Here is a 14,161-nt window from a genome sequence, read left to right as displayed (position 1 = left end):
ATTCCTGTGCTCCCAGAGCAGGCATGGGGCAGGGTTATATCCCTGCTCCCCGGCAGCAAGAATTGCGGCAGCAAAACAGGATGGAGCACTTACTTACCAAGGATTCTTTTCCTCCAGGAGATCAGGCACAACGTTTACCAAGGCAATATACAGAAACCCACCAGAAGTGAAAGGAAGAATCCAGGCTACTGTTTGCCCTGCACAAACACAGAAAGCTTTTGTTATTATTGAGGCAAAGCCACGGGACAAAACAGAACGGAAAGAAGATACACCCATGGGGATGATGGGCTCCTCTCCTATTCCTACAGCGGTCCCAGGAAGCCTTACCTGCTCCTTTTGGTGACTGAGCACATATTGCAAAGCAGGCCCCTAAAATCCCCCCCAGAGCTGTGGAAAGCTGCATCTTGGCCGCACTCCAGCGGTCGAAGCCAGCCCGAAGTAGGATTGCAAAGTCTCCAACCTAAGAAAACCAAGAGCTGACAGTTAATGAAGATGAACATGAACATTCACAGTTACAACAATCCCCTTAACAAGACCAGTGCTTCAAGACTGTTTCTAGTTGTCATTCTCCCAGAGGAAGCGGCTTTCAAAGGGATACGAAAATCTTAACCAGACCCAGCCCTCCCCTCAGCAGATGAAGCACCCTCGTAACCTTGGCAGGACACAAAGCCCTCTCACCTCATGTGGGATTTCATGCAGGAGAATGGCCACTGTGGTCAGGAACCCAACCTGCAGCAGAGGAGAGAAGGTGATTACAAACCAGTTCCATGGCTCCAAGACAAGACTTCCATCATCATGTCAAGGCCCCTTTCTCCAAGTCAAGACTTGTTACTTGGAGTTTAGAACAATTCAACAAAAGGGTTGATGAACTAAGCCTTCCCCTAATGCCAGGACAAGTGATTAACAAGTCCCTGGTTTGAAGAAACTCTGCCTCAGAGGGTCAGGATAGGGTTGCTTTTCACTGTAGTCTCCATTTTCTCAGAAAATCCCAGGAAATCGGAGGGAACTCCTCACATCTTTGGGGTTTTTTTGCATGTTGTGTCACTTGAGAACAGCCTCTCCAGTTCAGCACGCAGCCAGTGACAGAATCCTTACCTTTCTGCTAACCAGGAAGCTGGCTGCTACTGCCAGGCCGTGTGTAAAGTTATCAATGGTGTTGGCCAGCAGATTGAGGTAACCACTAATCTGCAAAGAGAAGGAAAAGCCCCTGATGAATCGAGAGACAAGAAAGCACATGGCTTAGACACAGGTTATACAGAGTCATGATCAGATGGGAAAGGTCAGGACACGGCGCTTCTGGTGAAGATCTTGAACTATGTCAGTGCTCAAGTACAAATGAAATGTTACGGTCAGTTTAAGAGTAAACTAAGTTCTAGAGTAGGCAAGCATTGTCTGAGATTAGGATAATTATCTTATGCAAATATCAAGGAGCTCTATAAACACAAAAAGAGAATGGGAAAAAAAAAGAGGAAAGCCAAAATGCAAGACCATATTTGATTATAAATCAAACCGATTTTAGGTAACACTGACTCATTTGCACAGGCTTCAAATATGACCTGACCTTGTTTTCTCTTCATGTATTTTAATCTTCAACTATTAAATACCTCCTCTTGAAATACTGGCAAGAACAATGCAACAGAACAAATGCTACTGAAATTGCTTTTTGAAACTAAACAAATCTTCAAACGCTGTACTAAAAATGCTTGTGCTTGTGGGCTTGCTCTCCCTTAACAAAAAGAGAAGGTAGTGATGACAGTCACTAAAAAGCCACCTACTAGAAGGCTGGATAGAACTATAAGCATATTATAAGCATAAAGCAGCTTCCTTCCTCACAAGTCCATCTCCATGTTAGACTGCCCTATCATGCTAACTACAGTCATCTCTAGACAAATTCTGACTATCTCACCTAAAGGGATGTATGAGGGCATCACTCCAGCTCTTTTGCTCACAGGTTTTTTGCATTTTTTCCATCAGATTTAAACACATAAAATACTTCACGACACAACACTGCAGTTTAAATTATTATCAAACCAGATGCTAGCCAATACTTCAGGCTGTCTCTGGACTGCAAGAACTAAGCTGGTGTCCAGTATTTCCAGATGTTGGGCAGCACCCAGCGAGCGGAGAGACTGCCCAGAAACTGAGGTATTAACCTCTTCACCACAGCATCAAATGCCATAGTTCTGCTGGAAAAAACACAAAACGCTAATGGGTTTCATGAGCCCTTTTTGGTGTTCTGCTTTCTCGCGTTTCTGTCCAACTCTGCTCGGGGCACCTCTTCCTCCTGCCCTCTGTATGCCACAGCTCAGGTGGGGCTTTCTGTCATGTCCCTCTCTCCAAACCGTCACCTTTCTGCAGGGCACTTCTGCTGCACAACCTCAGGACATCTTTATAGGCTCTAAACTTTCAAAAGTGCACTGGTGATGAAATATGAAAATAAAGAATGAAGCAAAGCCTAGCTACAGATCACATTTAAGTAATAGTCTAAGTTCTGTCTCCACAAGGGATGCAGTTGTTGCTCCTGGCATTTTATTTGTAAGAAGAGGAACACAAGGGAACGTGTACAACCCATGAACACAGCAGTTTACTTCTCAATCCTCATTTTCAGTCCAATATGACTGTCTAAAATTTCTCCTTTTCACACTGGGATTTTACATGACTGCGTTTTCCCGACAGGCTAGTAATAATTATTCACATAAGTTTTACACAAAAATGCTTTTCCTTACCACCGTATAGGGAAAAAACAGACTTCATGATTAAAACATTATGACTTTTTCTGTCAGTGGCTTGGGCAAAAGCTGTCACTGAAATGAAGAAAAGCCTTGGAGTGCTCAGAAATAAATTGGGTTGATTTGACAGTTATGAGCCTCTGACATTTACATTCTGCGAATTCCTAATAGGATGTTCTCGTTGCTCATAAAGAGCACAGCCAGATGAAGTGTTTATGCTCACGCTTCAGAATTAATGTCACTGTGCAATAAAACATACTTCTGCAAATCAGCAAGGACGCCACGTACCACACAGAAAAAGAACGAATAAGCAGGCAAAAATACCCTACGATGTTTTTACTGAATGTTGCAATGCAGGACAGAACTGCTTTGTGTTTGGGTGCAAAGGAACAGTCCCACCTGCAGTTTTCAAGCTAGGACAAATTATTCCAGCAGCAGCTAAGGAGCAGAAGTTCTAACATATGTGGACAAAGGATGACTGATTACAGCATACTAATTATTAAGCCCCGAAGGGTGGTTTTGCTTGTTTGTTTAAATGGCATTTTTCCCTCTTCGTTTTCAGAAAAACGAATTTATTGAATACACAGTAGGACCAAAGGAGTCTGGCTTGCTGTGGCTTTCCTTCTCCTTTTCGTAATCACCTACCTGGCTCACTTCCAGTAGCACGGCTTCCCGGCACATCCCGGCCCCAGCCTGCGCTGCACCACGGCCACTTCCCTGAGCGACACCTGCCTACGGGCTGACAGCAGCATCCAGCGTCCCGGCTCTGACAGACTTTTCTGACAGGGCATTAGTTTGCATTCCTCCTCTACTGCCGTCCTCATTTTTATGGAACTTGCAGATATTTGATTACCCTCAAGACTTCTATCCTCTCTTGAACTCAAGTAAAATTAATTGCGGGTTCAAAAGTTATTGAAAATGAAGGGCAGAGCAGATGGACAGACAGATGGAATGACTGCTTATGTTGTTGCCTAAGGAAACAGCCTAACGATGCAGGAGTATCTTGCTAGTTTTGGTTATTTCCCTCCTACCAGAAAGGCTATTAAAATAGTTAGCTTACATGTTCAGAAGGTAGAAAGTTAAAGCTACATGTTAACTCATTAGTTTCTATTTCATGCATACTGACAGCAGTCTGTGAGAGCGAACAGACGTGTTGGGATTTGAACGCTAGAAGGGCTCTAGACCTTCTACATAACACAACTGAAAATCTCATTCCATTTCTGTGTGAAGCTCATTGTTACTTAAGCTACACTGTATTTGGTAGAAAGCAGTTTAAACCACAGCTTAAAGCCCACAAGTGTCAAAGAATCTACTATGCCTCTAAGGTGAGCTGGTCCACTGGCAAGTTACCCTCAGTCAGAGAGTTGTCTCTGATTTCCAGCCTGTGACTGCTTGATATAGCTTTAACTACTCAAATTTAGTCATGCCTCATAGGCAGGTATTTGTATGCTTTGTCGCCTCTGATCTGTCATGCCTAAAGAGCTAGAGACTAAAGACAACAACTTCTTATCACATACTGCAAACCTAAAATAGTTATTACAGCTCCTTCCTGACCCCTTTACAAAATACCAGTTGTATTTTGGATATTGTGAATAACACTACTGGAAAAAGTCAGACGGCTGTTTCATTACTGCCATACAGAAAGAGGAACACTCGTCTCTTCTCTTACATACTATTTCCCACTCGTCTCTCCTGGCTGTGGCATTCTAATGGAAGAATGTGTTCAAACAACTTCCTACTGCGATTCTCATACCTTTTTCCAAGGCACTGACTTCCTACCAACTATGTCTATCTTGTAAATATGATCTGTGCTCTTTCTTAATCTATTCCTCAACATTTTCATGTATCAAAACAAGGTACAAATTGAGCTCTTTGAATGAAGTCACTCGGTTTGACTGCTATCACTGACCTCATGCAGTCACAATGTGCCACTTAAGTAACATAGCAGTATCTGCATATATTATAAATAATCACTTAGAAAAATCATAAACCACCAGTGAACAGATCTGAGGGGGGCTGCAATAGTCCAGTCCCTGTTGATAATACAGATTAACTGATTTTTAATACAGTTAACATTAGCCAAATTTATTTCATGCAGTACTAGTTTTATTAAGAGAAAGTTATGTTTCATATATGTTTGTCTATGTTGTTACCTTTATCAGCCTTATGACCAAATAAAAGGCAGAGGAAAAATGTGTAGTTGATAAGAACTTATCTTCCATAAGATCATATCAATTAGCAATAATTACATTACTATTTTTAACAGTAGGACCAGTCCCTGAGCAATTATGCCCCCCACCAGTGTTTCATTTCTACTTGAAATCGGTGGTAGACTAACCATCCCCTAAGTGTGCAGTCGCTTATATAAATCTTTCTAAAATAACGGTGCAATGTTTCATAACCCAGTAATACCGGTTTCTTCCCCACTATCACCCTAGAAACACCAGCACGGCACCCTGCAGGTTGTGCAGTGCTCTGTGCAGAATACATGAACGTCACGTAACAAAAACACCCAGTGACCTCAGCGTATCTTTCACATTGTGTAGTAAGAGCTGTAAAGTTACGGCAAAACAGATTTAAACTAGGAAGGCTGAAGTGCCTCTGACCGATCCCATATCCAGGTTTGGGCTAATTCATCCAACCACTGCTTCCTGTTCGTAGTTACTCTCCTGCAGTCTTGCCTATTTTTACAGGCTTTCAAACTCAAATGATAGGTCCTCCTTTGCCAAGGCAGTCACTTACTCTCATCCTTGTAACCTTTACCCAGACAAGGGTTTCCTCAGTGCTAAGACAGTAACATATAACTGAAAGCAAAGCCAATCTAAAGGTTAGCCACTGCCCAAGGGTACAGTTCTTTCTCCTCCTCCACCTCCAATCCTACAAGCTTGCTGATCTCCCTGATGCCAGCACGACAGGCTGCCTGTCTACAGGCCAAGTTCACTCAAGAAGTTTAGAGAGGAGAGAAACCTGTGGGTGGGAAGCAAATTCTTTGCCTATCCAGCTCCCTTAAGAGGCTCACTGTGGGGCCAGAAAAGGTCCAGTGCAAAGAAAGCGATGGAAAATGCAGGTCTGGAGGCAGAATTGGACAAGAAGTCCTTTTTGGCCGCAGGAAAACTGCTAATCCAAGAACCTGAATCCAAGAACTTCTAAGTTTTACAGTAGATGGCTTCAACTGTCAAAACACTTCCAAAAGGTGCCTTAAATGGAAACATGTAGCTGTCAATTGGTACAACGGAGGTACCAGAGAATAGAGTAATCACAGCACAAAAATTTAAGCAAATAAAGGTACAAGAGCTGCGAGATATAGAGTGACAAAACGTAGAAGTATTGTATCTTGGTCTCAGAATTCAGCCAAAACATACATCATCAGACTTACGCCTTCACAATAGTGACCTTGCCTTTTTTTTGCATAAGCTGCAACTCAGATTTTCTCCAAGTGCGCTATTTCCTCCCTGCTGTGACCTAGACAGGCACTTTGACAGAGCCAAATTAAGCACAACTCACTCGGAGATCCCCTCAGGCAGAATTCTTTCCACAGACAACTCATCCTCCTGACTGGATTTTGAAGTGTATGTCTGAAAAACTAAGATGTGAAGGTCAGTTTATGGGTCTCATACCTTGATTCTGTTGTCTGTTGGACATGACCAGAGAGAGGAGCCATTACACTGAGTGGAATCTGTTCCTTCTCTTTGCAATGGACTTGCCGCCTTCAGCAGAGGGTAGCCACTTCCATTGGGAATCTTTCCAGCTGGTGCTTTGGAATCACAGCCCTAAATTAGGGGAAAACAACTTGTTACTGCCTTTTCATCAGTGATGGATGAGCACGATCAGGGTCAGAAATCCAACCTTTACTCTTAATCCTTGTGTCTTTACAAAGCAAATCAGCAGCTCTGGTACCCTGGTTTGTAACGACTACTGCCAGAAATGCGGCAGGTTTTCAGAGACTGTTGTGACACCCGCACTGCGAGACGACAGAAACAATCACTAAGAGAAGGAAAACAGAAACAGAGAGCAGGAGCTGGAGTCACGCCCCCTTGGCCTGAGCTGGGTTCCACTGGGAAGATGAGGGACTGAGCCTGCCACTCACGCCAGCAGATGCTGCCCAGAGAAAAACAACTCCATCTGGTCACGTGATGGGGGAAGGAGAGCCTTGCTCTCCCCAGTGCATCAGAATAACTAAGTCTACAGAATTATTCTGTAGCTGGGAATGTCAGCTTCCAAACAACATGTTCACCTCAGACTTCAGTCTCTCTGTAAATGAGAGGACTAAGTTCCTTTCAGACTTTAAAGTCTCATGTTGAGTCAAAGTAACACCTCATTGCTCTTAGGCAGTGCCTGACTTGCAGTTTCACCTCTTTTGAAGTTTGACTTTTGAAGTCAAGTCTCAGCAAGGACTCAACAGTCTACAAGAGTTGCAGTAGCAACAAGGAGCTGTGCAGATATATGAGGGTGAGGTGCCTTTCTCCACCTTGCAAGTACCGTCCCCTCTGCAGCTGGGTGACTCTCCTCTGAACTATTAGTTAGTGTTACCTGGCCAACCGTAAACCCCTTCTACCAGACAAAGCCACCCAAATCAACACCCAGTCCAAAAAGAGTGGGGAGTGAGGAACACCTTGCAGAGAAGGCTGATCTCTGTCCTAGCTGATGACCCAGAAGGGAAGTGAGTCACGATGGCTCAGTGGAACATGCATCAGCAAGCTGTCATCCCTCAAAGTTTACAAAGCCTGGAGATTAAACAACTTCTAGAGTCCCAGGTCAAAGAAGTGGCACTGACAAGCTACTCACAACTCCAGGATCATTACCTGAGCCTGTCAGATAAGGCAGATGAGGTGTTTAGCAGAGTGTGCCAAACATATCCTCTCTGGCTGCTAACTTACCACACCAGGGCACTCCTTCTCTTCTTTCTCTAGGAAGATCTTCTCTAGCACCAGAAAGGTCAGGAAACCAATGATGACCCAGAGACCCAGAAGCTCCTGCTGCTGAAAGCTCTGCCCTTCTCCTGAGGGACAAGAGAGAAATCGTTCAGTCACTATCAAGTACACAGCGTTTCCTGCAGGTGAACCCACCTCACCCCAAGACAGCTTAACCAGCAGTTACAAGACAAAAACCCCAAGAAATAACAATGGAAACACCTCGTATGAGGGATAAGGAACAAACACTTCTCAAAGCCAATTAGTCTAGTTTGCTCCTTCTTGAACTAACTGATATCCTTACTCAGAGTGAGAGCTCCCACCCATTTTGCTTCAATAGTGCAATCCAGAGTATTTTCTAACAACACTGGGAATTCCTGTGTGCTCCAGAGGCAAATGAAGATTACATCAACAAAAATCCTGCAGCTGTATCTACTGAACAGCAAGCCCTGACATGAAATCTGCCATTAGCAGAGCCACAGACTCACCTCTCCCTTCTGCCACACCTGGGTGAGTTATTTAGCCCAAAGGTATAAAATTTCTTCCCAATTACAGCTAAGCTTGAGATAACCATCCATTCAGCCTGGCTGCAGAGATGGAGATCACATTGCAGTGCAAGAACAGAATGACTCTGTAATTGGGCTTACACGGGTCAAGGAAACCTTTATACTTCGGGACAGGCTGGCAGAAGCAAACAAGCTAGAGCAGGAAGATAGAGTCATTTGGGAATCACTGTAGAAAGGGGGAAAAAAAACGACAGCGCGTTCTGCTGGAAGAAGAGCACCAAAGGCCCAGCAGATCTGAAATCCCCAGATAGAGGTGCAATAGAGTCCGGGAAACTTAGAGCATCCTTTTCCCTCTAGCAGGAAAATGATTTCCTGGTTTCTCCATAGGTGGGATGCAAGAGTACTTGCCTTCTACGCTATCAGCTTGCTGAAACAGGGGGATACAATCATTACGAGTTTCAATAACCTCAGTTATCTGAGGGGTGAAGGAGATACACCAATACCACAAGCTCTATCCCGACGTCAAACACTGTTTAGCTCTCTTTCAGTAAAGACTGAGAAGGCCACCCATTTGTGCACCCACAGGAGGAAGCACTCAGCAGAGGGTCCCCAGTTAGGCCCAGGAAAGAGGCTCTAGGAGTACAGGGACAGCTTTACAGACAAGATGCATCTGACGGGGCAGAATCCCCACCACTGGAGACGGTGCACACGATCCTTTACCAGACTACACATATATTCATAACTTCTCATCAGGTGAAAGAAGCATTCTTTACAGAAAGGACAAAGGAAAACCATCAGAGATTTACATGAGTCCAAGGTAAGGCAGGAATCACAGACAGAGAAGAAATTCACTGCAAATCACTAAACATAAAGAAACCATGGCCAACTCAGCAAGCCTCCAATCTCAAAATCTTTGGGAGGACTGCAGAGTACAAAAGTGAACTATTACATGTGGGTTTATTGTTCTTATATCCTCCTCTAGGCATTTGCTTTTACGCATTGTTTGAAAGAGAATACCAGCCTAGACCAGTTTTGGGGTTGACCCAGCCTGGCATGGACTGTTTCTCAGCACTAAGTTCTTCCTACCTGTTGTGGCACTGCACGTGTAAGCCCAGGCTTCAGGAAGCAGGTGCAGAAACACATTCCCCAGTAAGCCACCAATGGCAAAACTCAGCAACTGCTTCAAACGGTGTGATCCAGCTAAGAAAAAATGGTTTTAAAAAAAAAAAAATCATCAAATAAAAATTGATCACAATTCATTCAGAAGCCAAAATATCTCTGCACAAAGAGACCTACACTGGAAGCACGCACAAAGCAAATGTTCAAAGGAGAGAGCACGAAACAAATAGCTGGAGTGCGAGAAAAAGTCTTGGCACCTCTTGGCAGGGACAGCAGCATGTAGGTATCAAGCAGGGTACAAAACCAGCGAAACTCTTTGTACAAGCTCCACGAAGGGCTTGCATTTGTCCGAGGACTCCCTATCGCATCAGCAGGTAGGGACTAAAGCACTGGAAACGAACTGTCTGTTTTAGAGGATGGCATTTCTGTGACAAGGCCCTGTGCCATTCAGTCACAGCCTGGGACTTCTGGCTTCAGAAGGGCTACTGCAGGCAGCAGGCTTACCTTCTGACCGCAGAGCAGCTCCTGTCTCAAATGGGATCACCAGCAAGGGGAAGACCCCGCTCAGCCCCACCATGAAGGAACCAAGGAGGGAGCAGATCCAGGCATCCAGCCGCTCGCTGCTGAAAAGGCTTCCCCAGGACTCTGCCTCCTTCTCGCACAGAGGACCAGCACTAGCAGCAGCATGACTTCTTGGCAGCTGCTGAGCTTCACAGGCCACGATCAGGAACAAGGAGAGCGTCCCTTCAAGCAGAAACTTTTGTTTTGTCATCGCTAAGTGGTCTCAGCCGGGCTGGCCGATCTCTGAAAAGAGAGAGCAGTTCTGAGAGCGTGCCCGACACTCCCTCCCACCATCCCCTCCCGCAGCACCTCAGCACACGCAGGTATCCCCGTGAGGAACACCGCAAACTCTTCCCGATTTCAACACAGCTCTAAAGGACAGAGAGGCTGTTCCTCATCGGGCGCATGGAGCTGCACATGAGGTATCTTGGGAAAGAGCCTGGCTTTCAGCATCTCTGCTCAGGTGGGCAGGACAAGGGCTCCAAGTACCCCTACCCTTGCCCTTCAGCGTCCCAAGGCTTCGGAGGCAGGTACTGACCAGAGATGCAACCCAGACAAGTCTTCTTTTTGCCACAGAACAGCATCCATGTAGCAAATTAGGATGCAAGGCAGGCAATGTAACAGAGGTCTGTAAAATCGTAATTGGTGTAAAGATAGTGAACGGGGGTAGATTACTCAACATCTCTTCAGACCTAGGTGCTGACGGCCATCACAAAAAGCCAGCAAGGGTCAGCTTCAAAACAAAACAAACAAATGTGACTTTTCATCAGCAGGTACCTCGGGTGGTAGTACTTCTCCAAAAATGATGGGGAATTTTACACAGATTCAACAAAAGACAGGACAAGTAGTAGCAGAACAAATCTATTGATTGTTTGTGGTTAGACAGCTCACATTAGACTCAGGAAATGCCCTTACCTGAAATGAGCTAAAGGCTGGAAGCGCAGTTAGAAAATAACATACATATTCATAGAATCATACGATGCTTCGGGTTGGAAGGGACCTTTAAAGGTCACCCAGTCCAAGCCCCTGCAGTGAGCAGGGACACCTTTAACTGGATGAGGTTGCTCAGAGCCCCATGAAGCCTGACCTGGAACGTCTCCAGGGATGGAGCCTCCACCACCTCTCTGGGCAACCTGTGCCAGGGTCTCACCACCCTCACAGTGGTGCTATTTGTCCCATTTTTATTCTTTCCTAGAAGGATACTGGGTTAGTTGGTCTCTTAGTCAAAATCAGCACAGCTGTTACTAAGAACTCTCCAGTCACAAGAAAATTGGAGAGAAATGGGCATGTTAGAAGATGAAAATAGAGATAATTACACTTTCATTGGCAAACAGGAAAAGAACGCAAACAATGCAAAGACTGAAATGCAAATGCTCCTTCAGTCTCAGAAAGAAAAAGTGAAATGTGACACACAAAATTAATTTGGAAATGGGAGAAAACAGTGGGTTAGAAGAGAATAGCTTAACAGATGTTCACGAAACAGCTGTAGATTGAGAGGTAATAACGGCATTCACCTGAAAGCATGTAAGAAACCAAAGTAAACTCTAAAGCGTTAGTGACCATCTTTGAAAATTTATAGGAATATGGGAAGGCCACAGAAGGCTGGAGAAGCATCATGCCTCACCTACCTTTATAAAAAGAAAAAAAAAGGTGGGAGAAGACTTAAGAAGTTACAGACCCGTAACTTCAATCCTCTGAAAGATTCTTGATCAAGTTAAATGATCAGTTTGTAGTTACCTATAAGATAAGAAAGTGATAAAGATAGCAAAGCATTAAGTAACAGCCAGACAGAAAGGAGTCTGAAATTATCCAGGCAAAATTCGGGGCGTTGGAACCAATCCAAGGGCTCACTGCAGCTGAAAAAGGCACCTTTGCCCCTTGTCCCCTGTCCCCTCCCCATGCTCACACCTGACTCCACGAAGGAGCAGGGCCAGAACAAACTAGCAGGAAAACTGGGGTTTTTTTTAAAGGCTTGCCCCTTTTCCAGTTTCAGCCCCTGAACTAAATCACTGCAGGGGGAAGGTCAGGCTGCAGTGAGCAAATCAAGAAGAAAATTAAAAGACAGGCTCTCACAGCTCCAGTGAAGAACAACCCTGAGCTTCAAGCACCGTGACGATGGACATCAGGAGCAGGGAGGATGCAAGAAGGAACCGATGGCTTGGCTAGCTCTGCCAGAACCACTCAAACTTTTTGTGCAAGATCATGTCTGATCAAGTGTAAACTCTACTGACTACTGACCCATACAAAACCCATTACTTTTTTTTTTTCAACAAGAAAAAAAAAACAAATGCCTCAACACAGCCAGTTTAAACCAGCTCAGGATTTTGTGGCATCTTATCGCAGTGTTTTGATCAGGCTGCAGGAACCCTAGACCTACTTTAGCACACCATCAAACCAACCTCAGTAAAGATCAGTACAAACCAGTAAACTAAGGGGGGAAAAAAACTCCAATAACTGAAGGAATATGACAAAACAATAACTCCAACGTGCCACCAAAAAAAATAAAAATGCGTATGTGCATTATATCGATCCACAAATTAATTCCAAGCTATCCAGCTTATGTTGCTACAAGTAGGCAGGTGACGTCCTGGGACATACATACTAGCGGCTACTTGGCAGGGGCGACACAGCAGCTGTGATTCTGTTCCACCCCACACAGGACTGAAGGACCTGGGCGTGTTTAGTCTTGAAAAGATAACACTGAAGGCAACAGAACAGTCTGTGCACGTTAGAAGTCACAAGAAGGGGGAAAAGTGCTCAAGTCTTCTTCCACACTGTGGCATCAGCTCCAGCAGTAAACAAGATTCAGCCTGGGTATGAAGAAGCAAATTTAAATAGTGCCAAAGCGGTGATCTACTGAAACAGGTTAGCTATGACGCAGAACCTCCAGCACTGCTGGTTTGGTTTTTTTTTTTAAATTGTGGAAAAGAATAAACATCCAATACAGATGTTTTATCGCTGCAAAGACTAGATCCCTTCTTAAAGTCTCTCCAGCTCTACCCCTGTAATTCGACGTCAGCTGGTGAGATTCCACAGAGGCAACAGCACAGAGAGGTGACGGGACTCATCGGGCAGGTGACGCCAGCCACGGCCTTCTCTCTGCTTGCTAGTGGCTGCACAGCAGCCCGCAGGGAGAGAATTTCCCACTTTAAAGAAGATGGGCACCCCTTCCAACCCCAGAGCTGGCCTGACGAATGTCCTCTTCTTTTATATCAGGATCAGACCTAGAAAATGACTGAGAACAACTTCTTTGTGAGGAACAGAGCGGAAAAAAAATCTGAATTTACACAGCCACCATATACCTATGAAGAGGCAACGCACACAGCAAAATGACTGCTCTCCACGGCTCAGCAGTGATGGGAGGTGGCACCAAGTGGCCTCCTCTGCAATTCCTGAGGATTGATCTGGAAAAGTAATCCCTGCAATAGATCCAACAGGTCTCCTTCTCCACAGCCCACGTCTGCCCCAAGGGACACCTGAAAGGGTCTTGTAAGACTAAGTGACCCAAATCGTGGAGAGAACCAGTAGCACACAGGACAAAGAGTACATCCAGGGCTCTGGAGACAGGCGGCACACCTGGCTTCATGTCCTTCCTCCAGCAGCGAAAGGGACCAGGTCTTCCAAAAAGGGATGGCGGTGGACAATGAATGGGGATAAAGGGGTAGAAAACTCCCTAACTCACACTTGTGTCAGTCAACCTTCTGTGGCCCACAGGTGTTTCTTCTCTCCTTACTCACACAAGGGAAAAACATTATGTTTCTTTCTAGCTGTGCTGCCTGACCATCGTTACCTTGTAGCTCAAGAACATCCCTGTACCTCTTGCAATAAATTCCTGATGCCTATAAAACATCTACAAGGAAGCTGGTGCATCATCCAGGACACACCTGAACCGATCTTTATGCCCAGCTAATTATTTAGAATGTACTCCTAGCATTTGCTTCTTCCTAACGCATAACCACTTGCTCTACAAAATGCACTTTTTCATCTCTGTAGCCCCTCTGCTTCTCCATCTCACACTCCTCGAGACATTATGTTTGTTTACTTAGTGTTTGTAAATTCTCTAAATTCAAGCTGGCTGCTCCTAAGACAAATATTTAAGAGGAAGAAAAGAAACAGTCGGGGTGCAGTCCAATGGAAAAAAAAGCTCAAGGCAGAAAATAATACTCTGCCACTACAATTGTAGAGGCTGGAATAAGTTTTACCTACCCCTAACTTTATACAACAGCATCTGTTTTAGGGACCCAGTTAGAGAAGGTCTTCAGAAGTTTCTCTAGAGAAAGCACCTTCAGGTTCTCAGAGAAGTCTGTGGTCGTTATGAAGCAGAGGCATAACCAGG

At 44.8% G+C, this 14,161-nt stretch overlaps 1 protein-coding gene across 1 annotated transcript in view; it reads right to left on the bottom strand.

Annotated features, from left to right (window-relative positions):
• LOC104276035 (zinc transporter ZIP13) overlaps positions 1-10,069 on the bottom strand; it is an 11,883-nt gene extending 1,814 nt beyond the window's left edge. Inside the window, exons 1-8 of the mRNA XM_009872190.1 lie at positions 9,769-10,069; positions 9,232-9,345; positions 7,607-7,728; positions 6,347-6,499; positions 1,096-1,185; positions 679-729; positions 328-460; positions 98-197 (exon numbers count right to left, since the gene is read on the bottom strand). Of these exons, the coding sequence (XP_009870492.1) occupies positions 98-197; positions 328-460; positions 679-729; positions 1,096-1,185; positions 6,347-6,499; positions 7,607-7,728; positions 9,232-9,345; positions 9,769-10,036 (1,031 nt within the window). The 5' untranslated portion in view covers positions 10,037-10,069. The remainder of the gene's footprint in view (positions 1-97; positions 198-327; positions 461-678; positions 730-1,095; positions 1,186-6,346; positions 6,500-7,606; positions 7,729-9,231; positions 9,346-9,768) is intronic.
• Positions 10,070-14,161: the final 4,092 nt, after the last annotated feature.

The sequence above is a fragment of the Apaloderma vittatum genome, unplaced genomic scaffold (genome assembly GCF_000703405.1).
Source record: "Apaloderma vittatum isolate BGI_N311 unplaced genomic scaffold, ASM70340v1 scaffold19956, whole genome shotgun sequence".
In the NCBI taxonomy this organism is placed as follows: domain Eukaryota; kingdom Metazoa; phylum Chordata; class Aves; order Trogoniformes; family Trogonidae; genus Apaloderma; species Apaloderma vittatum.
The sequence above is the reverse complement of the archived record's forward strand: the minus strand, read 5'-3'. Positions and strand labels throughout refer to the sequence as shown.